The following is a 27,988-nucleotide window of genomic DNA, read 5'->3' on the forward strand; positions in this document are numbered from 1 at the left end:
CGGGATCCTCCGTACTCGGCACGCGCATCGGCACTATTACAACATCATCGGTCTGCTAATAGTGAGTTCGACTGGTTCCAACTTCACTCCGCCACCTCAATCGCACTACTCTCCGAGTCGCCGATATCGTGCTGCACTCAAACCATCGGAAACCGTTTCAGGATTGAAAACTGAGAACGTAAACTCACAGAAGCATCACCCTATCCTCTTTTTTTCCTTTTTTTCAACTTCCCTGTTGTGGTGCTCCGAGCTACCGAGAAGAGTAAACTACCCCGGTCGCCAATATGTCCAAAGTTGTTAGGAGTGTGAAGAATGTGACGAAGGGGTACTCTTCGGTGCAGGTGAAAGTCCGAAATGGTATAGTGATACCTACATTTTCTGCCTGGATCTGAATGTTAACTGTGTCTCTTCCCTTAGCCACGAGTAATGACCCCTGGGGCCCAACTGGCACGGAGATGAGTGAGATCGCGGCCCTCACGTACAATAAGTACGCACTAAGCCTTAAATGCGACCATTGGTGAATATTAACTTACACGATGATAGTCCTACCGATTTCTATGAGATTATGGATATGTTGGATAAGAGACTGAATGATAAGGGGAAAAATTGGCGTCATGTCCTCAAGTCGCTAAAGGTCTTGGATTATTGTCTCCATGAAGGCTCAGAACTTGTCGTCACATGGGCAAGGAAAAATGTCTATATTATCAAAACTTTACGCGAGTTCCAGTACATTGACGAGGATGGTCGTGACGTTGGCCAAAATGGTCGGTTAACATTTTATCACCGTATGGAAGCCCGTCCTAACTGCTTATTATGATTCTAGTTCGAGTCGCTGCGAAAGAACTCACTGCCTTACTTCTCGATGAAGACCGTCTACGTAGTGAGCGTTCGGATAGAAAACTTTGGAAATCCCGCGTTAGCGGCCCTGATGACGCCATGCACGGCATCGCCGGAGGCAGTGACATGGGATACCGACCTCCCCGTAGACGCGAGCGCCAACAGCGAAATGCAGATGAAGAGGATATTGAGTATCGTCTTGCCATCGAGGCATCCAAACATGAGGCAGAAGAGGACAAAAAGCGAAGGGAAAGGAATGCGCGCTTGGAAGAAGAAGACGACGAGCTCGCCAAGGCTATCAAACTGAGCAAGGAAGAAGAGGAGCTTCGCAGGCGTGAGCTTGAAGAAAGCAACGCTGCTTCTCTCTTTGATGATGCCACTCCAGCCGCGCAACCTCAACCTACAGGCTACAACCAAGGTTACCAGCAGCAGGGAGCGGTGGATTGGTTTGGAAACCCTGTCGACGCCCAACTGCCAATGACCACCGGCTTTTTGAACAATCAGTATTCACAGCCTACAGGATTCCAATCTCAACCAACTGGCTACGCTAACGGATTCGCTAATGGGTTCCAAACCCAGCCGAACACTTTCGATCAATCACAATTTCCACAGCAAACCGGTTTCCTCCAACCGCAGCCTACCATTCAACCTCAACCGACAGCATTTAATAATAGTAATCCCTACGGTAATGATATCTGGGGCCAGCAGCAGCAGCCGCCGGCGCCGCCGCAACAGAATGACTTCCTTCACCCGGGAAGCCATAACCCGTGGGCTCAAAACAATCAGCCACAACCTCTTGACGCATTGAAACCAGCCCCTACAGGATCCAACAACCCATTTGCGTCCTCTTTCACTCGTGCCCAAGCTCAGATGCAGCTGCAACCACAGAAAACCGGACCCCCGTCGCTCAATACCCTTGCTGAGCAGAGAACCGCCACCCAAGCGCCCTTTAACAATCCCATCATTAACTATCAAGCACCTCAGCAGCTTAATCCACCGAAACCAGAAGATCCGCAACGTGCTCGCCTCAACGCTATCCTTGCCACTGGTGACGGCCAAGATACATTCGGCAATGTTGGCGACCTTCGTATACCTGCCCAACACACGACTCCGGGAGTGTTTGTTAATTCGGCTGGATCAGGCTTGGAAAGAATTCGCGCTGCGCAGACTGGCAACAATCCGTTCCTAAATCAGAATTTCACTGGAGCCCCGCAACAAGTGGGATTTGGGCAGCCGAACAACAATCCTTTTGGTGCCCGACAACCTCAGCAGGGTGGTAGCCTAATTGACCTTTAGGCTAGGGTCTTCGTTACACCAAGCACGGATATTCTTGATATTTAAGAGCAAGTTTTCTTTTGTCAATATTATATGGGTTATCACTCGAAGGAATTCGATCGAAAGCAACAAGTGGGAGCTGGTTATTATTGTCAATGCTTCACTCAATTCTTTTCCGCCACTCCGATCAAGCATCGAGAGATATCCATTTAGCTACGGTTTGGGTTTTCACGGTTGGCCTAGGTGGCTATTTATCTTGACTATTTCGTCTACGCTTTTATTTTCCTTTGTCATACACCTGCTTTCAAGATTATTCCGTCCTGTTAAATCATATGGATATGGTCATGTCTACACGGGAATGGCGTTTACATTTTGCTTTTCAATTCTTTTCCTCTCCCCAGGGTTTGCAACTCTACTTTTGTACCTGAGCATTCCCCTGGATCCTTCGTTTTCCAGTATACGTCTTGACCGGCGCATTGCTTTTTCGCTTATGGATACCTTAGCTCCTTTTTATTTCCTTTAGTTTTGCTTTTCTTATTACTGGTGTTGTTAGTTTCTCTCTTCCAAGGGCTTTTAAATTGGCTTTAAATACATTTTGCAGATCTTCTATATGCGAGTGCCTGTACATCTGCTTTTACTTTCCGCAATTAAAGGTATTCTGTTTTTATACACCTAACACCATGAGCACCTGTAGCCAGAATCAAGCGTCAACGTGCTTGTTATCAGCTCTGCTAAGGATAATATCACAAATCCTTCACCAGATGATACCTTTCTAGTCTCTTTTGAAGGGTTACTCATAAGCCAATACTTGCCAATTTGCTCCCTACACTTGAGACATCCAACTTCTTTGCCTTCTCCACCAAAAAAATAAAAAGAAAACAAAGAAAAAAGGGGGAATTCTCTCGTGTAACCTTTTTAACGTCCACTTCTCAAGTTATTATGAGACAAAGAGCCATGTCCACTCCAGTAGGTCAAATGATCCACCCGTTCCTACCCATAAACACTCAATCGTAGTTAAACCTTCATCGTGACGCAGAAGTGCAACGTTTAAGAAGTATTCTCGACACCGAAAAGTGGCCCTAGTGATGCTGACTTTTCTTTTCTGTGGCGTAGACATTTGTGGGGGTAAAAAGGGATACGCCGCATTGCATCGGACTCCTGTGCTCCAAAGAAGAATCTACGAATTACAAATAAGCCCATGCATATAACCCTTAGCGTCGGAGTAGAAATCTGCTATGCCCTCGAAGCTTTAAGACTCCCTGACCAGCATGACGAGGGCAAAAATTGGACGTAGGTGTTATGTTTATATGTCTGTACGTAAATATGTAGAAGGGGTATCAATATAGCCAGCTAGCTAGCCTTGAATCCACCTTTGCGCCAGCAATAGACAAGGAAAGGAAGCAGAAAGTAGAAAATGGAAACGAGAAATCACGAGACGCGGGCCTAGAGAAGAGCGGCAGAATATACGAAAAATGGCAGAAAAGGCACGGACAGGAATCCCCTAACCTTCATCTAATGTCATCAACATCATAAAAAAGAACACGCCCTCGAGTGTATAGCTGGTAAACTCGGTTTAATTTTGTTTATTATCATCACCCCGCTCAGGACGCGAAGACTCTCACGTTCATATCCACGCTCCCAGTTGCGATGACACATCGAATTTTTCCACCACCCCCAGTATCTTCCTTCTTGCTCGTTGTTGAAATGGAAACTCCATTCATGCTTGGAGTACCTTGTCCATTAATGCCCCCTTCACCACTTACGAGTCCGCTCTCGTTGATGATATTTGGTGCCCATCGTATGCAGCTCACAAAGTGCCCGTGAGCATCGCTCACGGTTCGAACACATTTGCATTCCTGCGAGAGATCCCAGCATCGGAGCGTTTTATCGTCGCTGACTGAGAGAAGGTATTTTCCGCCGGGATGGAAGACCAGTGCTCGTATCCAATTGTCGTGTCCCACAAGGGTTTTAATTAATGTGCCACGGGAGTCCCATATCTTTATCGTTTTATCCCGGGATCCTGTGGCAACGAATTCAGCTGATGAAGATGCCGGTGGAGGTTTTTTGAGGCCTGCTAGAGCAGCCAGATGCGGATAACTAGCTGCCGGGGCAATCGTGACACATTCAACGACGTGTTCGTGGCCAATAAACGTCGATTTTGTTTCTCCCGATGAAGCGTCCAATAGCCGTGGAACTCGATCATCCCCTCCTGACATTAAAAATCGGCCATCTGGAGACGGGAAAACGTCTCGCACCCAGTCAAGATGACCCTGTATTGTTTTTACACAATAGCCTGTTGTTACATCCCATATGCGAATGGTTTTGTCGCGCGATGCGGATGCTAGGAGATTTCCTGACATCGGAGAACCCGCGGCACCTGAAGGTATGAATCGGACTGCGGAAACGCTGTGATCATGGCCCGGGAGGGTTCGAATATTTTTATATTCATCCGAAGGATCCCATAGCTTAATTGTCAGATCCGATGAGCACGATGCTAGAAGCGTCCCGCCTCGAGGCCCTCCGTAATCCACGTCCAGCACAGCCCTGGTGTGGCCCTTTATGGTTCGTTCAAGCTCGCCTAATTCCCAATCCCAGATTTTGATCGTGGTATCTTCGGAGCCGGATGCAAGTGATGAGAAGATTGGATGGAAGGCAACGCATGTGACCGGCCCTCGGTGAGACTGCAAGCTATGCCTGGCTGGAGCGCGAGGTAGCCAGGACGCAGGGTCTTGATTTCTTCGAGAAAGCGACGTTGGGGTGGCAGAGTCGAGTTCTTGCTGTAGGGCTGCATTTCGGGATTCTAGGTCCATAATCTGCAACAAAGGAAGCAAAAGTTGTCAGTTCCCGGGTAGCTATGATGGGGAACATGCGCTGTGTGCGTGTGTAAAAACTCGACCTTCTTCTGTAGTCTGACTACGCTGGTCCATTTTTTCTCCAGCAACCCCTCATATTTCTTTGCGGTAGCATCGTCCAAATGAACGCTATCGGCGAGTTCTTCACGGAGTGCTGCTGCACTTTTCGAGAGGTTGACAGACAAAAGGTATGCTATCATCGACTTGTGACTTGGTCCGAGCCTATCAGCATAGATCCTAAAGAACCTTCTGTAATGCTCACGTACAGTTCCTCTGCCTGTCGTGCCGTGAGTAGCTGGCTCATGGCTGCAGTGATTTGCCTTTTCAGAGCTTCGTCCAGGACTTCCAGTTGTTGTGATTTTTATTTAATCTTTTTTTCTCAGGTCTGTCGTTTTATCGTACCAGGTAGAAAGACACGCCCTTTCATGAGTGGGTTTTGTGAGGGGCCTAAGCAGATACAGCGGTCGATCAATGCAACCATGCGAACTATGGCTTTGTGAAAGAGTCAAAAGGACAATGTCGACGGGCCGGATGGCAAACAGCCTGCACAGCGAGGTGTGCAGACCACAAGCAGAGAGTTGCCTCAAGGAGAGAGCAGTGAAGGGCGGGGCGAGTGAGTGAGCTACGGCGGGATCAAGAAGATAGAAGAGACCTTATCGATAGAGGTGAGGATAGTAGTACCGATATTGAATTCTTCGGTTTCCTGGATTATGCTGCTAGACCTTGAAACTCTCGAGAAAAGGACCATGGGTCGAGCAGCGGAGATGCCTCGAAGTCTCTCCGGATTTGGCTTTTGGTGATTGGGGGTGTCTTTGTGTCTGATCACCACAGTGACCGAGCCCTCATTGGGCGGTGACTGTTGACAATTGACCCTAAAAGACCGTAAACACAAGCCCGATCTATCGCCATCGTCTCCCCGGCCGACCTTTCTCCTCCTCCTCCTCCTTTTCCTTTTCCTTTTTTCTTTTTTCTTTTTTCCTTTTTTTTTTTTTTCCGTTTTTCTTAAATTATTTCTTCCCAGACTCGAGACCGTTTGCTCGAGAATCAATCCGTCGTTGAGTCCTAGATTCGGTGGGAGCAACAGGACTCTCGCTCTTTCAAATTGAGCGTCAACAATTTGCCCTCTTTTTGCCGCCATCCTCCGTCTCCCCACAATCCCTGGCTGGATCTGCGCCTGACCTGTGAGCCCAACATCTCGATGTTTGAAGGCCTGACCCTTCCTTTGTCGATGTTATTCTTTTAAAAGATCTACTATATTTTGCTCTGGTATCTTTGGTCTTCCCCCAGTTCTTCTAAGTCGCGACATCTTTCCTTCAGTGCGACGCGAAACGGATCGCGCCTGTGACCGCAGAGGCTGATAGATTGACATCGCAGACCAACCAATTCGGACCTAAACCGAATTCCTACTTGCTTAAATTATGGCTGAGCAGACGGAGGACTTTTCCTCTCTGCCCTTACCCGACCGCTTTGCTCATAAGGTCGGAGACCCTGCCCCCAGCCTTCCTCGCTCTGTGCGGTGTGAGAGGTGGTCGAACTGACAATTTATGTTTCGCATAGAACTGGAAAGTGAGGAAAGAAGGTTATGAGGATGCAAGGAAACAATTTGAAAAGTCACCAGACGAGTCCGACCCGGTATTTCGACCCTTTTTAATGGACCCTGGTCTTTGGAAAGGAGCCGTGGCGGATTCGAACGTAGCCGCGCAACAAGAGGGACTTGCGACATACTGCGCCTTTCTTAAGTATGCTGGCGTGCAAGCGTCCTCGAGGTGCGCATATCCCGTCTTCAAAAAAAAAAAAAAAAAAAGAAAAAAAAAAAAAATTGTGCTAAAGTGCTGGAAATGCTGGATGGAATGCTAATTAAGTCACACTCAGAACAAGGAGTATTACAACCGTACCTATTGTGGAGAAGGGGCTATGCTCAACGAGACCCGCCGCGAAAACAAACGCCTTAGAAGCCCTGTTGCTCTTCATTGAATTGGAAAAGGCAGACCCAATCATCGAAGATGTTGTCGGGACACTATCACACAAGCTGCCGAAAGTTATAGCTGCAGCCCTGGCCGCTCTCACTGCAATTTACCATAACTACGGCTGTAAAGTGGTCGACTCTAAGCCAGTGCTCAAGGCACTGCCGAAGGCTTTCAGTCATGCAGACAAAAACGTCAGAGCCGAAGCCCAAAATCTAACTGTGGAACTTTATAGATGGCTGAAGGAAGCGTTGAAGCCACTGTTTTGGGGTGAACTAAAACCAGTGCAACAACAGGATCTGGAAAAATTATTCGAAAAGGTGAAGCAGGAACCAGCGCCAAAGCAAGAAAGATTTACTCGAGCTCAACAGGAGGCTATGGCAGCCGCCGATGGCCAGCCCGATGATGGTGCAGACGGTGCGGGAGCCGACGGTGAAGACGACGCTGCTGAAGAAGATCTCGATGTATTCGACCTGGCAGAGCCAGTCGATGTCATGGCAAAGGTGCCGGCTAGCTTCAACGAAAGTGTGGCGTCATCAAAATGGAAAGACCGCAAAGAAGCTTTGGATGCCCTCTACGCGGCTGCAAACGTCCCACGAATCAAAGAAGCTCAATTTGACGACATAATGCGAGTACTTGCAAAATGTATGAAAGATGCCAATATTATGGTGGTTACAGTGGCCGCCAATACCGTCGATGTCTTTGCAAAGGGTCTTCGCAAGGGATTCGGAAAATATCGCCCAGTAATAATGTCACCAATGATGGAGCGGTTGAAAGAGAAGAAGCAGACCGTAGCTGATGCCCTTGGGCAGGCGTTAGACTCGGTATTTGCATCAACGCATCTTTCAGACTGCCTGGAAGACATCTTTGAATTCTTGAAGCACAAGAACCCGCAAGTAAAACAAGAGACCTTGAAGTTCTTGATTCGCTGCCTTCGTACCACTAGAGATGTTCCTTCCAAGCCAGAGACAAAGTCGATAGCTGAAGCTGCTACGAAGCTGCTTACAGAATCGAGCGAGGTGACTCGCTCGGGTGGTGCTGAGATCCTCGGCACTTTGATGAAGATTATGGGTGAGCGAGCCATGAATCCTTATCTGGATGGTCTGGATGACATTCGGAAAAATAAAATAAAGGAATTCTTTGAAACAGCCCAAGTCAAGGCCAAGGATAGACCCAAGCCTATCATCGGTCCTCCAAAGGCCGCGCCTGGTCCTGCAAAACGCACGGTTGCCAAGAAGCCAGCAGTCCTTAAAAAGCCTGCCCCCATTTCCACAGAGCCTCCAGCCGAAGATCCTCCAGTTCTCTCGTCTCCCGCTCGGACCAAGCCAGCCGCGAAAGGGCCCCCGTCGAAACTCGGTGGCATACCAAAGTCTAGTGGTCTCGCAACTCCTGCCTCAGGTCTCAAGCTGCAGAGGAAGCTTCCAGGCCCCGGCGGAGCAGTGCCCCAACTCTCTTCGCCTAGACGGCGCACCGCTTCTCCACCACCAGAAGAACCGGCCCCTGCAGCAGCCCCAGCTCCTGTCCAGCCTAAATTTGGTCTTGGCCGCGGTCTCGCAGGCCGACCGATTGCAAAGCCCAGTGCTCCGTCTGCAGAGCATGCTCCAGTACCTGCTTCCGCACCTAGCCATGTTGCATCCGGTCTGTCCGTTGTTGAGAGAGCGGAGTTAGAAGAACTTCGATTAGAGAAGGAAAGATTAACGAAATTGACGGAAGATCTACGGTCGGAGCGTGCGAAGCTCAATTCGGAAATAAATGAGTTGCAAAACCAAAATGCGCAATTGATAGAAGACCATACTAGAGATGTCCTAAGCATCAAGGCCAAGGAGACTCAGCTTGTACGTGCGAAGAGTGACGCTGAAACCGCCGAACAGACTGTGCAGAAACAACAAAGAGAGATTGAACGGCTCAAGCGAGAATTAACAAGGGCCATGCGAGCTAATGCAGCTAGCCCACCAAACCCATATGTTGACCAACTGGGTCTAAATATGGGTGTTAACGAAGCTAGCGCTGGAATATATCAAGATGACAATCTTCGAGCAAGCCTGCACATGGGCTCTAGATTCGAGAGTGCTAGACCTAGAAGTTATGTTTCATCTAGTCCCAGTGAAGAGAAAGAAAACAATGGCCTCGCCTCACCGGGTCTAAGTTCGAGGTTTGCTAGTCAGAGAAAGTTTAGCCCTCCCGTGGGATCCGCCTATTCTTCCGGGAGAGGAAGTCCTGCTAGGACATCGATAAGAACAGGTGGCATGGGTGCGGACGGGATAACGTCCCAGGGCGAGCCGGCCGAGAATTGGAGACGAGCCGCCGAGGTCACAAGTCAATTGAAAGCTAGAATAGAGCAGATGAAGGTGAGTTTGTTAATATCCACTTTGTCTTAATCAAGTTAAGATAAAAGGCTAATGTCCTTCTTCACGGTGTCTAGGCGAAGCAAGGCCTATCACGCCCGCCTCCGTCACATTGATGCTCGACCCACTGAGCGATAGATAATTTTTCTCTGTGACGTTCTGATATGATTTACTCTTTTCCCTTCACCCTTTACCTTTTCTTTTTTTTTCCCCTTCTTAATCTCAGTTCGTTGAATACCCCTCTAACCCTTCTGTTTTTTGGGATGCTTGAGTGATGGCGGCGTCGGCATGTTACAAAAGGGTCATGGGCTGGGTCCGGCAACAATGTTAAAACTTGTTTTTGAAACGTACGCTATTCTCTTCCCGATGGTTCTTCGCGCGTAATACTCGAAACATGCTCCGTACTGTTTTATGCTATCCGTGAGATACTGGAATTCAAGTTCCGTCTACTTTGGATGTCTACAAGACGGAGGAGTCTAGTCTTTTTATGGACCCAAATCACTCAGTAAGATTGAACCGTTGTCGTATTTGCTTGACCTGAATCCATAGAAAAAAAAGACCACCACGCGCCGGGTATATGCATATCAAACAAATAATAAAATCATTAACACGAGATAATAAACCCATATGCGTAGCTTTTCGATTCACGATTCTACTAAGTGCATGTGGGTTGAAAGTCAACATTATTCGTGGGGCCTTCACGTTAACTTTTTTATCGAGGTACAACGCCGAGTTGAACTCCCATAACCCATCCTGTCCTGGAAAAGCAACACAGAGATAACAGTTTAGATCTTAACAGCAGTCTCAATGGCTCTGCGCTTTTTCTCTTGACGAGCAAGGGCCTTGGCACCCATGATACCACCACCCCAGTGGCGCTTGGACTCTTCGTACTTCTCACTATAGCCCTCCTTGATGGCGGAGACGAGCTTGGCAAATTCGCTCTTGTCCTCGGCACGGACTTCGGTGAGAGCAACGACAGCGGCAGTCTGATGCAAATTACATTAGCGCTCATGCTATATCCTTAAATGACAGGATAAAGTTTACCTTCTTGTGGACCACAGTTCCGAGTCTGGCCTTGCCCTTGATGATAGCGTATGGAACACCCATCTTGCGGCACAGGGCAGGAAGGAAGACAACAAGCTCAATTGGGTCAACATCATTGGGGATGAGAACCAAAGAAGCCTTCTTGTTCTCAATCAAACCGACCACGTGGTTGAGACCATACTTCACAGTGTATGGCTTCTTGCTAACATCCTCTTTCTTCTGGCCAGCCTCGACGGCAGTAGCTTCCTTATGGAGACGCTCCTTCTTCTCAGCCTTGGACTCTGGGCGGTACTTGTTGAGGAGCTTGAACGCCTGGGCAGCAGTGTTGCGGTCGAGGGTGTTCTGGAATTGCGCAATGGCCGGAGGAACCTTCAAGCGAAGGTTGAGGATCTTCTTCTGGCGCTGAAGACGGACATACTCGGGCCACTTGACCATACGAGAAAGGTTGCGGCTGGGTTGGACATCCTGACCGATGCCGAAGTTACGAGGGCGCTTCTCGATCAAAGGATTCTGCACCAGGTTAGCATAGACACGCTAGTTATATGTAGATGGAGTGCACTGACCTTTGGGCCCTTCTTGCCGGCACCAGCCTTCCCCTGGGGGAAGGGGGCGGGAGCAACTTTCTTTCCACTCTTTGGGGGCTGTCATTGAGAAAAGAAGATCTGTCAGCGAATCGTGTTCACCAAGGACTGCATCTTCTATTTCTCTAGAGAGACGACAGACGTGCGTTTCCGCAACGACCATGCCTCAAGCCGTATCATCACTGACTCAATTGCTCAAAAACAGAGTCAATTGAGTCGATGGAAATGATTTCAGCTGGATGGTATAATTCAGACCAGAGCCAGATTATAGAAGATCTCAAGAAACCATTCTGGACTGTGTTATTCTTACCATTATTGTCGATGTTGTCGGCGCGTTGTTGACTGATGACGAAGACGAAGAAAGGAAAAGGAATGCGATTTCAGCGAGAGTGCGAAATAATTGCTGGTCTCCTTAGCGCCGAAACCGTAAGCGAGGTCTAGCCCGTTTTAGGTAAAGCTCCTCCATAGCCCTCACGTGAATTCGCATTGGAATATCTGGTTCTTCGCTAAACCGAATCGGGGATGGAGGGCCGTGCCGCGGAAGGGGGAAATAATTCGCCGGCCGCCCCCAGCTCGCCCAGCGAGAATACTTGCAGTAACGCTTCTGGCCCTGCAGCGCTGGTGCATATCAGCTGTTAGTGAAGGGAGTCAAATGGTTGCTATCGCCATAATAACTCCTACGAGCTACTGAGGCGCAGATATATGAGAGATCGTGAGAGATCGTAAATGACAGCTAGCCTCAGTAGCTGTATCATTGTAGTATTTTAGCATTGGTAACCTCATTTCGCTCATCCATCCAAAAATGCTCCAAAGTATGTATATTGGCACTGGCCAAAAGCCGATATTAACAGAACGCCATTCCCATATATCCCAAACACCATGCGCTAGGTTCAGCGTAGTAACACCCAGGTTGCGTTCAATTTGATCCCTGAAGATCAAATTGGTCTTTAGTCGATGGGAATTTCACCTCCACGGGACTCCCAGGCCCGGGATCCCTGTGCGTCCGATGCCTGAACTCGCTGCCTCGACCGCTTTCCTCCTTCCTTTAGAGCCCTCTTGACTCCGAACACCCTGCACAATTCGATCGAGGTTCGTTTCGATAACCACTCCGCCAACGATCATCTCCGCCAGCACTGCATGCATCGTCTCAAACCCAAAAATTAGGTCTAGTTCACAAACATTTTCAAACAGGCGATCTAACGCCTCCACGAAGACCTGGATCAAATCGATTAAAGCAAGCGGGGATTCAGTGGAAGTAGAGATGAGAATGAAAGAAAGCGTAGCATAGGTGCGATATGTTATTTGAGTTGGGGCATCGGAATGGCCCAACGTTGGGTTCGTATCCGCGCCTTGTGAAAGCAGTGGCGGGAGAGGCAGGAAATTACAAGCCGAAGGCGGTCGCTGGGAAACAAGGCTATAGATCTGCGCTATTAAGCGCTGCTGTGTTTGTGTATCCTGTCAAGCAGCAGATGTTAGAAACGCCGGTGCACAACCTTCATGGGGCCAGGTGCTCCCTTTACCAGCTGGGTATAGAATTTAGTGAGGCGCGGCTGCCCGCTATTGTTAAAAACGAGAACTGCATTTATCATGTTTGCAGCTGTCACGGACTGGTAGCTGGATCCAAATCCTGCACGTTTCCTTGGTGACTGTGGTGCAGGCCAGCAGGATATTTGGCCCTGATAACCGGCGTTGATGTTGCACGTGACGGGGCAGAGGCGATCTGGCCAAGACCAGCCGTAGATAAGCTTATCAGCATACAGCTTGTTTGACATGTTTGCATTCCAATGACGGAGATTGGCTTTTTGCTGAAGTGCACGTCGGGCTAAATCGAATACCAGCTTCACCCATTTAGAACACACCATCCTTCGTTGACCTTTTCAGGTTTCTATCCTCATATATTCTTCGATGGGATCTCCCATTTTTCGTCGTTACCTCAATCGTCATTTCATCCGCACGTTGAAACGAAGCTATTCAACCGCAGCACATCCCGATAACATCCCAACACCTGGAGGACTCCCGCCTTTAATCCGGGGAACTCAAGATGCGCCATCCAGCGGCGCTCTTACAAACAAACCATCCCTAGAAGACTACTGTTTCTACCGCGACACTCTGCCTCCCAAACCTTCCCAGCTTGAATACGCAGATCATTTCTTCGCCGCATCGAAGCACTCCCCCGTTTATCTCTGGGGAAGCAGTCTATTCCGAACCATTCCCGTCTCCTCTATTCCCGAAATCGCATTTATTGGCCGGTCTAATGTTGGCAAAAGTTCAATCATCAATGGCCTTGTTGGTGAAGATATCTGCGCCTCGTCGAGTAAGCCCGGCCGGACGAAATTGATGGCGTCTATCGGTGTCGGTGGCACAAAAGGAGGCGGATCAAAGATAGCGCTTGTGGATACTCCGGGATATGGAAAGGGGAGTCATACCGAATGGGGGCAAGAGATTCAAAAATATCTGGAGAAGAGAAAGCAGTAAGTTGAAAATCCTAATAATGTTAAAACCATTACTTATATTTTTTCTCATTTCTTAGACTTCGACGTATCTTCCTTCTCATCGACGCAGGGGTCGGGCTGAAAACCCGTGATCACCAAGTGCTGAATTTCCTCCGTCGTTTTGCAATCCCTTACCAACTAGTTCTTACAAAACTCGATCACGCTCTCTCCTTCAACGGCCATAAAAATAAAACCAAACCGAATGACTCTCGCTCAGATCTCATTCGGTTTTCTCAAACCGTTCAAGATATCCTCTCATCCGCCCAACCTGTTAACCCAATTTTAGACGGTCCGGGGCCGTTGAATGACGTGATCGCATGCAGCGTGCAAATGCAAAGTAAGAAACAAAAGAAATCAGTAGCAGGTCTTAGATCTCTTCGGTGGGCGATTCTTCTTGCAACCGGATTCGATCAAATCCCTAAGGGGTTCAAATTTAAGAGATAATTGTTCTGTTTTGCTTGCACGTTGTGATAGCAAATGGCTGGAGATTTGCATATACTTACATACCTACACAAAGTATTCTGTGCATATACATAGACTCAAAGTTTTGGCGTTACACAGGACATGGGAATATACAAGGTCTAAAATATAGCGGACATAGCGAATACAGAGATATATATTAACTGCATACTTTCTATTGTTACAGGTCGGACGAATACATTATAGGTGCCACAGCGATGCGCTGTTGTTGCTTGATGGGCCAGTGCTGTAGACTGGTTACCTCCAGCTGCGCCCCGACATTTTCGCTTTAGAACTCTACAAATTTGGACAATAGCCGAATAGCAAGGCTATAGACATCCTACTCTCTTTGTCGCTCGCATCCTATCTGATCCTATGTATCAACGCAGGCATGTTCTACGAAATCAGTACCACATATTGACACTTCCAGGCTAATGCTTTCTGTAATCCCCAGTGTTGTTACACTTATTTACCTTAAAATATAAGTGAGACTGGCTTCTGCAAGTTTGAGTTGGCGAATCAGTAGCATATCGCCCTGGTGGAGAAGTGGTCTTACGCTTTTCAGGAGGAGCTTACTATTATTGATATCTTACCCGAACTGCTGCACTAGATTGAGAGCGTGGTGTGACTCAGGAAATCACCTAGTTAAGCCTTTGATTTGGCCAGAGAAGTCCCGCTATGTCATATATTTGCTTCTGTAAGCAAAGAGGCCTGCGCCCGAAAGTGTTGCTACTATTCAATGACATCGACAAACTTCGTAAACCCTTATTAACACCAAGCAAGATAGGCGACCGAATGTTGGTGTTTAAAAAGAGACAAAAAAGAAGTGCATGTCATAGTTTGATTTTATCGACAATAAAAATGCAAGGGTACTCCATATACCAACGCCTTGACATTCCCAGTCCGTTAGACTCCAGACAGTTAATGAAATGCAAACAGTCGAGTGCACATGGGGAAAAATGCTGCATCACGAAGAATTTTGAGGCCGCCGGTTGTCAGAAATGAAAAGTCGTTGTCCATAATTCATGAAAAATTCCTGTGGCACACCCTATTGATATTCGAATCCATCAAATCATTAGCGCCTCTTTAACACCTTTCTCCAGAACAGAGCGCAATGACCAAAAAGGTACGTAAGCCGAACAAATGAGTATGTATGCCGTCTAGTGCGTGAATGGCTGGCGTTGAAAATACACATTATGGCTCTGTTCCTCCCACGGAAACAAAGTAGGACAAGGGTATCATAAAATATCTGAAAAGTTGCGCCGTTCATCCATAGTTTGCTGAGACGGCGGTGATATCGAAGTCAGATCTCCGGTTTGGATAATATGAGTCGATGTTGTACGTTCATTCATCTGAACCATCTCTATCACCAGTTCCTTCATTCTCTTCTTGTACTTCTCCACCATATCTGTCCACCACAATTCTCCGACCCAAACGATCAATGGGAACTCGATCTCGAGATGCGCCAAAATCAAGCATCTAATTACAAATATTGATTAATATCGGCTTTGACAAAAGGTTATCAAGTGGCAGCTTACCTCAATGTATGTGAGGCCATCCCTCTGAACAGCGGCAACACATCTTCTATCGTTGAAGCGGACTTGCCACATCCCACTAAGGTCACTGAGCAAATCCTTTAAGCACTCTCCTGACTTAATATCCCACATTTTCAATGTACGATCGGAGCCGGATATAATCTTCTGGTCATCATGTTCAAAACAGGTAATCGCACCGGTATGTGCCGTTAGTGTGCTTTTACATTGTCCCGTTTCTGGGTCCCAGATTCTAAGCGTCGAATCAGCAGCAGCTGATACGAGCTTATCCGCCCGGAGATCGAGAAGACCCACGAGTAATGAATGTCCTTCGAGGTTATATAGAAGCGTACCGGTCTCGAGTGACCAGATTTTGACCGAATGATCCATTGAACCACTGATACAGCGATTCCTCTTATGATCCAGAACGACACTGTAAACTTTAAGAGTGTGTCCCTCCAATCGATGAACGGCTTCGCCGGTAGATATCTTCCACACTCTTACGGTGCAATCATAACTGCCGCTGACAAGTGTATCACCGTGCGCTGCTATTGCCCGGACGGAATGAGTATGACCGTTCAATGCCCGAATAAAGTACGGACAAGAGGAGTCATCTGGTCCTGCCTGAAAGTATTTCGGATCTCCTGGCTGTGGAAGCCTCCAAACACGCAAGCTAGAATCTCGCGACCCGGTAATGATCAGGGGCTCTTTTGGCATCATTTCCGGACTCCCGTCCGATCTGCGACCAATTTGAGATGGTAACAATATTTGCAAGCATCGGACTGTTGAAGTATGCCCATGGAAAGTCTGGGTGCACTCTGCCTTTTCAATATCCCAAACTCGCACTGACCTGTCGGTAGAACCCGAAACGAGAGTGTTACCATGATATTCTAGAGCCCAAACCCCGCCCTCATGTCCTTCAAGAGTCGCCCTAAGGGCACCAGTTTTGGTGTCATACACATGAATGTTGGTGTCATCGCTACCCGTGAGGATTTTATCAGTATCAAACTGGAGACAAGTGACAACGTGGCGATCATGCGCCTGGAAGGCGAGATGCTGCGGCTTAGCGTTTGGATCCATCCATCTCTTGCGTATCAGATGATGGCGCTGATAAAGTGATTTGTAAAGGTGTAAACTTTGGAGGGATGGTAAACCAACGTTAGGATAGGGAACAGCTAAGGCCGCTGCACTCGCTGCCGCGTATGGGACTTCAGCCACCTTCGAATCATGTAACCAGTCGGAAATTCCGGGCGACCTGGACGTATTATCTTTCGGCGACTGCTTCTTCACTTGCCTTCGAGAAGGCGAGCTTGACTCAGCCTTTCTTTTTGGTCGTCGAGGACATGCCAATGACGAGGAGTCTTTCAGTTGGAGGATGGACTCAGGCGAGTCGGCCGACTGTTCACTAGTGGGCCTTGAAAGCAAGCGTAGATCCCTCTCGTAATCGTCGGCGTACTGCCACCCCCAGCCTTCTTCAATAGCCCTTTGAAGCTCTCCTTCAGGAAGCGTGAACCCAGCAGCGTCGAAATGAGCTTTCCAAGTCTTTTCATCGGAATTTATGATATGCCTCCATTTTTTGGAGACTTGGGATGCCCTACACATGGACACTACGTCCAAGAATTTAACAATGTTGAGACTGAGCTCCAGAGGCAGCAGCGCCAAGAAATCGCATTTCAGGGCCGGGTTGACAACGTCAGCAACGAGCTGGAGTGTTGGCTTCGGACACCTCCTTAGCAACTGATACATGAAATAAGATTTGAGTTCATCCGGTATGGAGTCGAAGTAGCCCAGCACAACAGGCATGTCCATAAGCGACATCGAAGGTGATGTCTGGTCCGTATCGGCTTTTCCAACAGCATTTTTGGGGCCGGCGCGGCGATTACCAGCTAAATTCGACTCTTTTGGGAACTGATCAGCGACTGAATCTGTATCCGTGGCTGGATCTTCGGCTGAGTCAAATGATGTTTCTTGCTGAAGAGAATTCATCGCAGTCACAGGAGATAGCCTTGGGCTCGGTAGAGGGATATTTTCACCTCTGCTCTGATCTGTGGCCAGCAGCCTAGACACCAGAGGGCGCAGGCGACGACCCTGTGTAGGAGGATTATCTGCTTCTGACGATATCGAAGACCCGAAAGACTCGGAAGGAAACTCGGAGGGCTTCTCCACCAACGGCGACGCTTCGCCATCATCCACACTCCGCCGGCGGCTTTCTCCGGCTGCAGGTGGATTCTCATTCTGGTGCTTAACGGGCGGTCTCGGCTGGGATGTTCTTTCTGGATTGTATATCTCGCTGTCAAGCGCGAAACTGGCACTTTCTGTTTCCGGCGTGGCCAGCCCGACTTCAGTCACGTGACAGGGATCCTGGGCAGAGCTGAGATGTCTTCGTCGCGGGTGTCGACAGATCAAGGAATCGGAGACAAGAGGTCGCGAAGGGCTTGGGTTCGATGCTTGCGACGATCCGGCAAATGGCACGGGGGAGACAGCCCGTTTTGTATTCCTGAATGGCCGATGCCGTGAACCCAAAATCCGACCGCGACTTGAAGAGATAGGTGCCGAGGGATTAGTCGTAGCGGTGGCTGATCTGGTGTTACCGGCTGATGTCTTCAATTCTTCTTGTCCCTGCTGTTGCTTCAAAATCGGGTTAGCATGGGCTCTCGGCTCATATAATTCGAACATATCCCAAAATGTGAGGCATGCCTACCTCGGCTAAGGCACCAGGTGCATCGTCAGGCTCATGGAGGACAATTGATTTCCCGTTGAGATTAAACCTGATATCCCTCAGCGACTCAGGAGTCGGTGCTGCAGCAAGAGGGTATTGTTTTGGGTCAAGGCTCTGGAGAACGCGCGGTGGGTGCATGATCAAAGGGGGAAATTTGGTCATGGTCGTAGTGGTTGTCGTGACAATCGTGGTCTGTGTCGTGGGAGCAAAGGAGAACTGGCCGATAGTAGGTTTAGGACGCGAATCGTCTTCGGATATCTCATTGCAATCGTTGCGCTCGTAACGGGATGAACAGCTCTGATATTCAGACAACTCCGGCGTTTTTAGGGAACGGTGAGACGCGTCACTCGGGGTCATCTTGGACTCGGGCGCTCCTGTTCTCAAGAACGTGGCGATGCAGTCCGGGAATTCCCAGGCCTTGCCTGCACTAAAGTCCTTTGTGGGTTGGGGCTGATCGATAGGAGGTTGATGACAGAGTCTTAAGGCAGATAAGGTCTAAGGGAAATTTCCACCGAGATTTCCCAGCACATCGGATCTCGAACCGTTACGGATCGAGAGAGAGACACGGAGGGAAAGCGAGAGGATTCAGCAAGCTGGGGTAACTAAACGAAGGCTGAAGAAGAGAGGCGAGGCAACGATTGCTGATGTCCACCAGACGGAGTTTCAACTCTCCAAATTTGCCAGCATCATAGGGCTCATAGCAATACACGAAGAAGCAAGTGAAAAGGTGCTGTGAGGTGAGAGAGTTGAGGGTTGAGGGCCCTGGGGGATTCAGCGGGGACGAGTGCCAGAGGTGGATCGAGAGGAGCGGCGGAAGCGAGCAAAGGCTATCGGGGAGAGGGCGTAAATTACAAGCATTGTTGCAGACTCATACAACAGCTGAAAGGTCTTATTACGCCATTTTTGAGGGCGTGCACACCTAAGCAATCACGTGTAGTACCTGCAATTACAGACACGGGCGACAATATGTACATATGTGAATGCTACAGGGGCCCGTCGCGGACTTCCACCCATGCAAGTTGAGACGGAGACTCCCCACGCTGCCACCACTACATGTGTCTCTGCTTGGAACACTTCACACACATATACTGTCTGTACCAGAAGACCAAAGAGTTTATCTCACTTTCCTCCCCAGTACTGAGAGGAGTGCTCCATTTTTCAAAACTTTCTCGAGCCTATATCCTAACTTTCATGCCGCTGTCATCTACAGGTTTCCCAAGATTGTTCTCCTGGATGAGACACTTTGACCATCAAAAAGACATTGCAGGATGAGACAAGAAGCTTCTGATGATGGCTTGCGTACTTTGTATTGTTGCATTTTCTCACTGGGCTACGAAACCAGAAAGTTCCATGAGCATGCATTTCTGTTGGCCAGGATTCTTGATGCCAGGAGTGCGACTGTGTGCACGAGGAAACCTCTGACCTTCTTCTCCACCCAAAAGCAAAGCATGATGTGCAGGCATCAAAAGTGGGATGAAGGGTAAAAATATAGAATAAAAGGACAGAAAGAGCTTGTTTTCAGATTCAATACTAGAAACCAAGCAGGAAAACCAGCGATCGCTGGAGAAAAAGTACTTCCTTTGCATATAAACACAAGATTGCCTTGGAATTTGGTTCAAGCAGGCAGTATATCACTACATGCAGCCTTGGATTGCACTGTATGTCAAGCTCTGTGTATGTGTTTGCTACTTAGCTTTGCCCTACCAGGGGAGTGAAATGCTGGCCTCTCTTGGTTCTTTTTATCTTCTGTTAAGGCAGACGACACCTTGAATTCAATACTGGTTACGCACTGTGACAACTGTACTGTCGTCTCAACCTGTACTCACATGACACAACACACTATTGTTCTCTAGAGTATGCTGGTGAACTTATCAGCTTAGGACACGGCTTCAGGCTTCTACAGTCGCGTCCATCACCATGGCTCGAAACATCCAGCCTGGCTCGAAAATGAAGGCTGCTGGTGGTACATTGATGGCCACGTGTGAAGCCAGGATGATGGCTCCAATATCTGTTCATAAGCAGAAACAGGAGCAGATGAAGACTGAGCAGACTACCCACGTCCCTCAGAAAGTTGAAATGAAGCAAGAGGTAGCAATTCGACAAAAGCAGAGCCAAGAATTGGTTCAGATCCTACTCAATGCATCTGTCAGCTCAAGTCTCCCTTGTTGTTTACCCCACTGTCTTTATGGTCAGTTAACACTAATGATGTGGCAGATTGGGTCTCTCTTCTATCTCAGGTGTGATTGGCCTCTTATTCTCGCATTCTCGCAGATCTTCTACTGATCTTTATAGGGGCTTCCTTCCGTTGATTTGCTTCGATACGCGTTATCTTGATGCAAAGTCAGAAACAAGCATTTCTTACGAGGATTTTACTGGGTCGGATTCGAAGCCTGCAGCACCTAGAAAGAGCCAGCCCTTGAGAATCTTGTTGAGAAACCGTAATTCTACTGCTGATGCTATCTTAAATCTCCTGGTGAGCCAACAGTTAGGGTTCTCCGAAAGCGGCAGCTAATGACTGCAGGAATATGGAGTCTTCGATGCCCTAGGTAAACGCGTTTTAGAAGCCGTCCAGCTTACCATAAGCCGTGACAGGAACACACCTCTGCAAGTGCTCGAAAGTTATACGTTTACATTTGCCTATAAGGTCGACGGGAAACACAAGGTTGCCAACCTAGCAAGTGTGTCGCTCGACAACGGCAAATGCACTATGGAAGTGGGGACTCTCCGGTCTGCAAAGGTGGGACTAGAGATGATCATCCGCCGTTTAATCACGCTCAGTACCATCCTTCCGAACCTACCTTGTACGGACCCCAAAAAAAGCGTTATCCGCTTTTGTCTTCCGCTGACAAACGATACAGCAAAGCGGTTTCTTCATGTCCACCTATTCTATACCGAGGATTGCCCCCTTGAATATGAGCCACCAGGGTTCAAGAACTCGGCACTCGAGGATATTCGCTTTCCGCGAATTGAAAATTGGACGAAGCAGACACAATCATGCGGAATGATGGATGGCCCTTATCACAGGTGAGACGAGAACATGTCTACGCTTTCTGCGGAGCTAACAGAGATTTAGGGTTGGCTTAAAGGTCACCTCCCTTCGGTGGTCTGGCACTGGCGATGACCAGATCCCAGAAGATCTTAAGTATTCCGATGATGTCTCCCGGGAAATCGATGTCGGCATTGACCATAAGGCCAAAGGGCATTCACAGCTGGGGGATGGTGGGTGTTTCCCAATTAGTCCTACTTCCTATCGTTTCCGGTGTTGCTCTTTATACCTAACACATGAACTGTCCAGAAGCTCCATATGAATCAACTCAAGCCCGCGAAGATGAGGCGGGTCGGAAGATTCTCCAGAAAATGGTAGGCATGGGAGGATTTCCAAAGGGGCGTTTTACGAGCAACACATCCTAACTGAGCACTTGTTCTAGCTAGAGCCATCAAGTATCGATACCACCATGGCGCCTACCCAGCAATTCATTGACTCGACCGCGAAGAACGATGCTACTGCAGCAAAACCGCAGCTTTCTCAGGCGAAAGTTGACGAAATAGAGAAGAGGAGAAGCCAACCACAGCTAGCACATCCAATGCACGCTAGGTCAACCGGGAGTAACTGTGACGCCGGAGCAGTTTCTTGTCAATGTGGTTGGAACCAGGAAGAAGGTGCTATGGTTAGTCCCATCCTTTCACTACAGAATTCCTTTCGTTTTTGTCTGACATTTGCACCTTCAGATATATTGCCGTTTCTGTGACACCAAGCAGCATCTTTCATGCTACGGGTTCCATAGTATCCAGGATCCAAAGCTCCCCAATACACATGCATGCTACAAATGCCTGTTAGGAGACGCTGAAGGTAAAATTCTACAGGAGATGAATACCTTGGTGCTCTTGCGACGAGCCTTAAACATTATTATTGAAGAGGGCTATCCAAGGGGCACCAAAGCTTTTGCGGAAAAACTACGTAAGTAAAATTATGCACTATGAATTCCTTGCATACTAATCGACCTAAAGACTGCAACGGCCAGGCAATCCTTCAAATTACTGGAATGCTGAAGAAGAAAGGTTTCTTAAAAGCTACACCCGGGTCTAAGTCAAAAGGATTTTCTGAGAAAGGCTTACCCAGTTTTGTGATCCCTGAATCCAAAGGAATCCGTGAAAGGATTGACCAGGAAATTCTCAGCCCCTTTGCGAACATATCTCACCATGTAAGTCTCCGGACACACTGGCTAGATCGATAATATTGACCCAACCTCCCCCAGTATGATATCCCTCGGTGCTTACAGCAGCGAGCTACATCAGAGACTTGCCCACATTTGGCGGATGGCATGGAGGATCATCCAGTATTCGGAACTTACCTTGCGAGGAGCCGCCGTCGCCTCTGGCCGCTGGATGACAATCTCTACCGGGAAAGTCAAGGATTAGCTTCAGCTGCATCGTCAGCATCACCCATGTCACCTGAATCGACCGCACCGACCGCATCATCCGACAATCTCGAACTTCAAGAACCAGGCCCCGGGGGACGAGCGACCCGGGAACCTCAGATCCGAGGAAGAAAACGCAAGCTCAGTAATGCTACGCAGCCAATTGACATTGGGGATCCGGATTATGATGACTTTATGGACGAGTCCAGTGGCTGAGCATAATCCTCCGAATAAAGACCTTTGTTTACTTGAGTGCATACGGGAAATTCTTTAGGGACCAAGCTGTCTCTGCTTTTCGATCTTTCTTCACTTGTTATTCCTGAGAAACGGAACCATGGAAAATGGGGGGGTAAAACAAAACAAAAACAATGTTAATGGTGCGCTCGTTTATCCTTGAGACTTAAAATATCAGAAGAGGACTCAATTAAGTTTGACCCATGCTATTAAATAATTGAATGGCTGCTATGGAGGTCTCCGTAAATATTCCAGAGTTAAAGAGGCAGACAACCCGTGCTTACGCATACCGATAGCCTTTCTTTGAAGTCCTACCGTGCCCAGCTCTAGCGGTTTTTATGATTTTTGAGCGAGAGGGGGTATCTTTTGGACACGCATGGTCTTGTGCTTATTTGCCCGAACAGCAGCGCCTAAATATAGCTCCTATTCGTCGAGAGCTACTCCGTACATATGGAGTCTGGGTGCTGTGCAAAGTGTACCTGGAGTTCAGCTACAACAGGATAAAGTTAAGGTTCCCCAAGAAACATGTGCGTGCGACCTATCCCCGGCCCGGGCAAAAGTGATACATATTGATCAATGCTTTGATAGCGGGCGATATGTACTTTGTATGGTGTAATAACCAGTGGAACCTATTATGTCCGTGCGAGGATGAAGCTTCTAGGATGTGGTCACCAGATAAGCCATCCATGCATGCGAGTTGGGAGTGGGTGATGCAGTGACAGCGGTGCCACTGTACATGCATAACTTACTTAACAACCAGTTATCATGCCTCCAGCCAGCACCACAGGTGATTGGTAAGCCAAATCATACATGCTCTCAGCATTATGACTCCTGCATTCTTTGCATTGTTTTGGATGGATTCATCATTCGGCAAGGTGTCCAAGCCATTGCCCATGTGCAGGATCTTGATTGGCGGCCTGTGATCTTAACAATAACTTCCATGACGTTCGCTGACCCTGATTGTTGGCAACCAAACCCAACTGGGAAGACTTGCCATCAAAAACCTGACATCCTGTGCTCCCCTCTGATGCCGCAGCCTACTTTGTTGAACAACTAAATTAACAAAACTCTTTGGTCACCTATAAACTCAAGGCTATGTGCATTTAGCCGGGTGGTCAATTTTATCTGCTCGGTAAAAAGGATGAACTCTCCTTGGCTACCCGGTCAACTTACCGCTTTAATCGCCTTCAAAAGATGCTTATTCCGGCAGAGTTATGGGCTTTCATGGATGTGTGCCAATCACGGACTAGTGGCACGTGTTTGCGGGATTCGGGAAGGCAATCGCCTTATTGAGGACAAGCATCATGCAAAATTTCCGTGCCGTGGCAGCAAAGCGAGCCTGCAAATAATGTGACTCGCTGGATCCCCGTTTTTGATTGAAGGTGGCGTTTTCCCTGCCCGAATCCGTGTTCAAATTTGTTTGGCATGACCACTTGTCATCCGATCCGATATCGAAGATACTATGCGGTGCTGCCAGGTGCCTCCCCGGCCTCACTTACCGTGCTTTTGGGCATAATGTTTTGGGGGGCACTATCGATGGAAGGGATACACAGTGCTTCCTGTGAAGCTTGCAGATCAGTGTTTATGTTCCTGATCTGGGCCCATCCGCTGGGAGCATTCCAGGTTTCCAGGTTGTCTGAGTCGTCAGATCTCTGGCCAGCATGCTCCGTATTGAGTCTTGCTCCGCGATTCGTCCGAAAAAGAAAATATTGAGACCTACTACTACTCCTATGAAATTCCCGCAAGTCATGCTTCCTTGCCGGCCTCCCAGTCCTATGGACGCTCACGCCCCAAATACCACACATGCAGTAGTGAATTATATAAATGACGATTTGCCCGCCAAACATGTGCTTTGCTCAGTCCGTAGCACCTAGAGCACTCTCCAGACTTCGAACCTGAAGACAGCCGTCTACTATGCAGCTAGCGGTATATTTTCTCGCGGCCGCAGCTGCCATTGGCTCTTCTACGTTTGCTTTTCCCTGGTTTAGAGACCCATGTGCGGCTGGCTTTGCAAGTTTACCGCATGGAAACAGACAAAACAGAAAGGAAGATGCGAGCCCGGAAATCTGCCAGTATGATAAAGAAGACAACACCAAGGCGCCTTTGAAAAATATTTTTAGCGCGTTGGACGGCAGTGAGATCGCAGCAGTAACGAGTTTCCTTCACAAGCAGAGGGAACTCAACCTGACCGCTGCAGTAAAGGCAACAAGGTGCGTGGTCCTTTCCCCTGGGACATGGCGCCGTGCTAACACAGCGGGCGCAGTTGGGACAATACTATTGACCTTGTTGAACTCTTGCAGCCAAACAAGTCGGACGCTTTGCCCTACTTGAATGGCGATGGCCCAGCTCCAGATCGGTACGCTCGGGTGGGAATCCAGTTCAAAGCTACGGAGGAACCATACATCCAGGACTACATGGTCGGACCTCTCCCGGTCTCACATCGAACAAAGGTGCAGCCACTGAATTATCTATACAACAAAGGGGTTGGTAAGCAGCGCATATATCACGCTGATATAAATGAGGAAGTCGCGTTTTATGCGAAGATTGGCGCCAGCGTTGCGGATATCACACTCGATCTCTGGAATGGCGTAAGTATATTGGCGTAATCGATGTGAAAACAGATATACTAAAATCTGAACCCAGACATTTATGGGCTTGCCGAATGACACTGTGTTCGTCAAAGGATTCGAACCACTCCAGATTGGTAACCAATCTGTTATCACTTGGCTTCAGTTCTGGAGTTACCCAATTGGCACCATTGATGACCGTGCTTCAGTGCTCCCCCTGGGCCTACATACAAAGATAAACATAGCTGGAAGAGACCCGTCCAAATGGTCAGTCCTTGGATGGTATTATAATGGTAATTTCTATAAAACCACTGAGGCATTTCGTAAGGCCTATTTCAGCCCCGGATTTCAGAAGCGGGGTGCAAACGTTGATGGTCTTTGGGCTCAGTTGATGAGAGATGGGAAACCGCGACCCCGGGATACGCTGGTTGCTCCCGTACAAGTCCAGCCCCAAGGAAGACGTTTTGGTGTTGACGTGAAGGAGAAGTATATTGAATGGAGTAATGCGCTCCCCGTCACATCACCTCCGTCATATTTGGAGTACTGACGATTTGCATAGTGGGATTTTCGTTGTATATCGGATTTACTAGAGATACCGGGATAAGGCTTTTCGACGTTAGATATAATGGCGAGCGGATTGTTTACGAGCTTGGATTGGAAGAGGCACTTTCACATTATGCTTCGGATGAACCTATGCAATCAGGCGTCGCTTTTCTTGATTCGTTGGAAGGATTTGGTCGGGTTTCGTATGAGCTTGTCCAAGGTTACGACTGTCCATCCGATGCCACATTTTTGAACACCTCGTACTTCACGAACGAAGAGACACGCACCCATGCAAACAGTATTTGTTTGTTCGAGATGGATTCGGGCCACCCACTCCAGCGTTACGCGTCTTCAAACACTGTCAGTGTCACTAAAAGTTTGGTTTTCACTATCCGAAGCATCAGCGCGGTTGGGAATTATGACTTCATATTTGACTATGAATTTTTCCTTGATGGCTCGATACATGTTACTGCCCGGCTTTCAGGATACATACAGGCTTCTTACTGGGCACATAGCGGCGACTATGGCTTCAGAATCCGGGACAATCTTTCCGGCTCCATGCATGACCATGTGATCAGCTATAAACTGGATATGGATGTTAATGGTACTGCCAATAGCTTGCTGAAGACAACCGTTGTCCCAACGAGGGAGAGGTAAGCTTTTTATCAGAGGCGCTTCGAAGGACAAAGTGACTAACAATATCCTAAGGTACCCTTGGTCTGATGGCGAACTAGTAAATACAATGAAGTTAGAAAAGACTTTCATCGATAATGAGAGACTCTCGAAGCTCAACTGGGCACCAAATTCGGCAACGACTTATACAGTCATCAACAAGGATGCTAAAAATATATATGGAGAATACAGAGGCTATCGCGTTTCTCCCGGTAAGTTTTGCGGGTGTGGATAACCGTTTTTATGGAGTGATTTGGCACTGACGCTTGCAAAACCAATACAGTTACGAGCAGCACGACCTATCTGACAGTGCAAAACTCGGAGAGCTTGAAGAGGAGTGGTGGTTGGGCAACTCACAACCTTTATGCCTTGAAACGAAAGGATACGGAGCCCCATAGCACATCTTCATATAACAATCTTGATGTTGGAGATCCGGTTATCGACTTCAATAAATTTTTTGACGGAGAGTCGTTAGACCAGGAAGATTTGGTCCTGTATGGCTAGGCCCCTTGAAAGGCATAACTTGGAGATCCTGAGCTGATACTTTCTCATTGACAGATATTTCAACCTGGGGATGCATCACATCCCGGATACAAGTGACCTGCCGAACACGGTGACAACGGCAAGTGCGCCATCATCTTGAATGGAATGCATGTACTAATATTTTTCGTCGCTCTTAGACTGCTGTTTCGTCAATGGGCATCATTCCGCAAAACTTTCACCTAGAGAACCCGTCTCGAGCGACTCGCCAACAAATCCGTTTGACGTTTGAGGAGGGCAAAGCATCGCAGGCTGAGATATTTGGAAGTAGCCATGCCACGTGTACTTTTGACATGGTGAGTTCTTCTCGGGTTCATTTTTCCTCCCGTTTTTCATCCTCCACTTGTGGCCTTCTTTGTCGTCGAAATTGATCTTTGTTTGCGGCTTGCTAACCATGTGGTGTAGAAAAATGTGAAGCCTAACCTAGCGGGCTACAAGGGTGACATTGTGGTCCCGAAGTTCCCATTTCTGTCGACCAACATGTCTTTCGCACCAACGCGACCTGGTTCGCAAACGCGACCTGGTTCGTAAGATGTAGGTGGCAGCTATGTAAGTGTACATAATTTCCGATTTTCAGGGAAGTGTACTCCGTAACGCGTCTGCATATGCAGCAATTATTATCTGAATAATGTACGGAGTACTATGGGATAAAGTTAACATGCTTTCACTACTCTGATATCCGGATTCTGCCGCTGCGATGTCTCCGATAGCTACTCAATGAAATCTTTGTTTTGGAGCTGTCCTCCTCCATCTGTGTATGCTTTTTGAATGAAACAGTGTTGTAATTCACTGACAATGTTGAGCATGCAGATGCGGCGGTTTTGATGCCTCGCCTTCGATGCTTTGGGTGAAGCAAAGAAGTCAAAAGTGGAGCAAAACCTCCGAATCAATGAATTGAAATCGCAGAAACTCAC

At 48.1% G+C, this 27,988-nt stretch overlaps 9 protein-coding genes across 9 annotated transcripts; 5 read left to right on the forward strand and 4 right to left on the reverse strand.

Moving 5' to 3' along the window:
* Nucleotides 1–284: 284 nt before the first annotated feature.
* On the forward strand, nucleotides 285–2,591 carry D8B26_001528 (uncharacterized protein; the record flags this gene model as incomplete). Its single annotated transcript, XM_003065521.2, has 4 exons — nucleotides 285–357; nucleotides 418–487; nucleotides 544–764; nucleotides 824–2,591. The coding sequence occupies 4 exons, from the start codon at nucleotides 285–287 to the stop codon at nucleotides 2,131–2,133; spliced, it is 1,674 nt and encodes a 557-aa protein (XP_003065567.1). The 3' UTR covers nucleotides 2,134–2,591.
* An 821-nt stretch (nucleotides 2,592–3,412) lies between these two features.
* Nucleotides 3,413–5,612, reverse strand: PAC1 (protein with putative role during mitosis). The gene is made up of 3 exons (XM_003065522.2): nucleotides 5,231–5,612; nucleotides 5,009–5,174; nucleotides 3,413–4,925 (listed from the first exon to the last, which is right to left on the reverse strand). The coding sequence occupies exons 1-3, from the start codon at nucleotides 5,266–5,268 to the stop codon at nucleotides 3,714–3,716; spliced, it is 1,416 nt and encodes a 471-aa protein (XP_003065568.2). The 5' UTR covers nucleotides 5,269–5,612; the 3' UTR covers nucleotides 3,413–3,713.
* Nucleotides 5,613–6,382: 770 nt separating this feature from the next.
* Nucleotides 6,383–9,706, forward strand: STU2 (Microtubule-associated protein, microtubule dynamics during spindle orientation; the record flags this gene model as incomplete). Its single annotated transcript, XM_003065523.2, has 4 exons — nucleotides 6,383–6,442; nucleotides 6,522–6,730; nucleotides 6,837–9,276; nucleotides 9,351–9,706. The coding sequence occupies 4 exons, from the start codon at nucleotides 6,383–6,385 to the stop codon at nucleotides 9,387–9,389; spliced, it is 2,748 nt and encodes a 915-aa protein (XP_003065569.1). The 3' UTR covers nucleotides 9,390–9,706.
* A 37-nt stretch (nucleotides 9,707–9,743) lies between these two features.
* RPL8B (60S ribosomal protein eL8) lies at nucleotides 9,744–11,277 on the reverse strand. Its single transcript, XM_003065524.2, has 4 exons — nucleotides 11,209–11,277; nucleotides 10,881–10,958; nucleotides 10,318–10,827; nucleotides 9,744–10,259 (listed from the first exon to the last, which is right to left on the reverse strand). Exons 1-4 carry the CDS (start codon nucleotides 11,209–11,211, stop codon nucleotides 10,059–10,061), a joined length of 792 nt encoding a protein of 263 aa, XP_003065570.1. The 5' UTR covers nucleotides 11,212–11,277; the 3' UTR covers nucleotides 9,744–10,058.
* Nucleotides 11,278–11,633: 356 nt separating this feature from the next.
* On the reverse strand, nucleotides 11,634–12,670 carry APS3 (Sigma-adaptin 3A; the record flags this gene model as incomplete). The annotated part of the gene is made up of 2 exons (XM_003065525.2): nucleotides 11,634–12,353; nucleotides 12,419–12,670. The coding sequence occupies 2 exons, from the start codon at nucleotides 12,668–12,670 to the stop codon at nucleotides 11,862–11,864; spliced, it is 744 nt and encodes a 247-aa protein (XP_003065571.2). The 3' UTR covers nucleotides 11,634–11,861.
* Nucleotides 12,671–12,752: 82 nt separating this feature from the next.
* Nucleotides 12,753–14,006, forward strand: D8B26_001533 (uncharacterized protein). Its single transcript, XM_003065526.2, has 2 exons — nucleotides 12,753–13,369; nucleotides 13,429–14,006. Exons 1-2 carry the CDS (start codon nucleotides 12,804–12,806, stop codon nucleotides 13,832–13,834), a joined length of 972 nt encoding a protein of 323 aa, XP_003065572.1. The 5' UTR covers nucleotides 12,753–12,803; the 3' UTR covers nucleotides 13,835–14,006.
* Nucleotides 14,007–14,530: 524 nt separating this feature from the next.
* On the reverse strand, nucleotides 14,531–18,877 carry CDC4_1 (SCF ubiquitin ligase complex subunit cdc4). Its single transcript, XM_066123563.1, has 3 exons — nucleotides 18,083–18,877; nucleotides 15,388–18,003; nucleotides 14,531–15,328 (listed from the first exon to the last, which is right to left on the reverse strand). The coding sequence occupies exons 1-3, from the start codon at nucleotides 18,455–18,457 to the stop codon at nucleotides 15,194–15,196; spliced, it is 3,126 nt and encodes a 1,041-aa protein (XP_065979637.1). The 5' UTR covers nucleotides 18,458–18,877; the 3' UTR covers nucleotides 14,531–15,193.
* Nucleotides 18,878–20,017: 1,140 nt separating this feature from the next.
* HOP1 (DNA binding protein) lies at nucleotides 20,018–22,938 on the forward strand (the record flags this gene model as incomplete). Its single annotated transcript, XM_066123564.1, has 11 exons — nucleotides 20,018–20,245; nucleotides 20,315–20,337; nucleotides 20,393–20,573; nucleotides 20,622–20,901; nucleotides 20,959–21,124; nucleotides 21,174–21,319; nucleotides 21,396–21,460; nucleotides 21,529–21,768; nucleotides 21,830–22,058; nucleotides 22,109–22,302; nucleotides 22,357–22,938. The coding sequence occupies 11 exons, from the start codon at nucleotides 20,018–20,020 to the stop codon at nucleotides 22,732–22,734; spliced, it is 2,130 nt and encodes a 709-aa protein (XP_065979638.1). The 3' UTR covers nucleotides 22,735–22,938.
* Nucleotides 22,939–24,600: 1,662 nt separating this feature from the next.
* Nucleotides 24,601–27,822, forward strand: D8B26_001536 (uncharacterized protein). The gene is made up of 9 exons (XM_066123565.1): nucleotides 24,601–24,962; nucleotides 25,016–25,340; nucleotides 25,396–25,819; nucleotides 25,879–26,515; nucleotides 26,571–26,746; nucleotides 26,818–27,028; nucleotides 27,093–27,156; nucleotides 27,215–27,370; nucleotides 27,480–27,822. The coding sequence occupies exons 1-9, from the start codon at nucleotides 24,667–24,669 to the stop codon at nucleotides 27,603–27,605; spliced, it is 2,415 nt and encodes an 804-aa protein (XP_065979639.1). The 5' UTR covers nucleotides 24,601–24,666; the 3' UTR covers nucleotides 27,606–27,822.
* The last annotated feature ends 166 nt before the right edge of the window (nucleotides 27,823–27,988 follow it).

The sequence above is a fragment of the Coccidioides posadasii genome, chromosome 1, assembly GCF_018416015.2.
Source record: "Coccidioides posadasii str. Silveira chromosome 1, complete sequence".
Taxonomy (NCBI): domain Eukaryota; kingdom Fungi; phylum Ascomycota; class Eurotiomycetes; order Onygenales; family Onygenaceae; genus Coccidioides; species Coccidioides posadasii.

Excerpts from the sequence above, each read along its gene's own strand:
- PAC1 (XM_003065522.2), bottom strand. The coding sequence starts at position 5,268 with ATGAGCCAGCTACTCACGGCACGACAGGCAGAGGAACT. Across the intron at positions 5,175-5,230 it reads GCACGACAGGCAGAGGAACT|TCACAAGTCGATGATAGCAT; the intron begins GTACGTGAGCAT and ends GCTCGGACCAAG. Across the intron at positions 4,926-5,008 it reads TAGTCAGACTACAGAAGAAG|ATTATGGACCTAGAATCCCG; the intron begins GTCGAGTTTTTA and ends CCTTTGTTGCAG.
- RPL8B (XM_003065524.2), bottom strand. Across the intron at positions 10,828-10,880 it reads CCGGCAAGAAGGGCCCAAAG|AATCCTTTGATCGAGAAGCG; the intron begins GTCAGTGCACTC and ends AACCTGGTGCAG. Across the intron at positions 10,260-10,317 it reads GAACTGTGGTCCACAAGAAG|ACTGCCGCTGTCGTTGCTCT; the intron begins GTAAACTTTATC and ends AATTTGCATCAG.
- D8B26_001533 (XM_003065526.2), top strand. The coding sequence starts at position 12,804 with ATGGGATCTCCCATTTTTCGTCGTTACCTCAATCGTCATTTCATCCGC. Across the intron at positions 13,370-13,428 it reads TATCTGGAGAAGAGAAAGCA|ACTTCGACGTATCTTCCTTC; the intron begins GTAAGTTGAAAA and ends CTCATTTCTTAG.
- CDC4_1 (XM_066123563.1), bottom strand. The coding sequence starts at position 18,457 with ATGACCCCGAGTGACGCGTCTCACCGTTCCCTAAAAACGCCGGAGTTG. Across the intron at positions 18,004-18,082 it reads CACCTGGTGCCTTAGCCGAG|CAGGGACAAGAAGAATTGAA; the intron begins GTAGGCATGCCT and ends TTGAAGCAACAG. Across the intron at positions 15,329-15,387 it reads ATGGCCTCACATACATTGAG|ATGCTTGATTTTGGCGCATC; the intron begins GTAAGCTGCCAC and ends ATTTGTAATTAG.
- D8B26_001536 (XM_066123565.1), top strand. The coding sequence starts at position 24,667 with ATGCAGCTAGCGGTATATTTTCTCGCGGCCGCAGCTGCCATTGGCTCT. Across the intron at positions 27,029-27,092 it reads GACCAGGAAGATTTGGTCCT|ATATTTCAACCTGGGGATGC; the intron begins GTATGGCTAGGC and ends TCTCATTGACAG. Across the intron at positions 27,371-27,479 it reads CCACGTGTACTTTTGACATG|AAAAATGTGAAGCCTAACCT; the intron begins GTGAGTTCTTCT and ends CATGTGGTGTAG.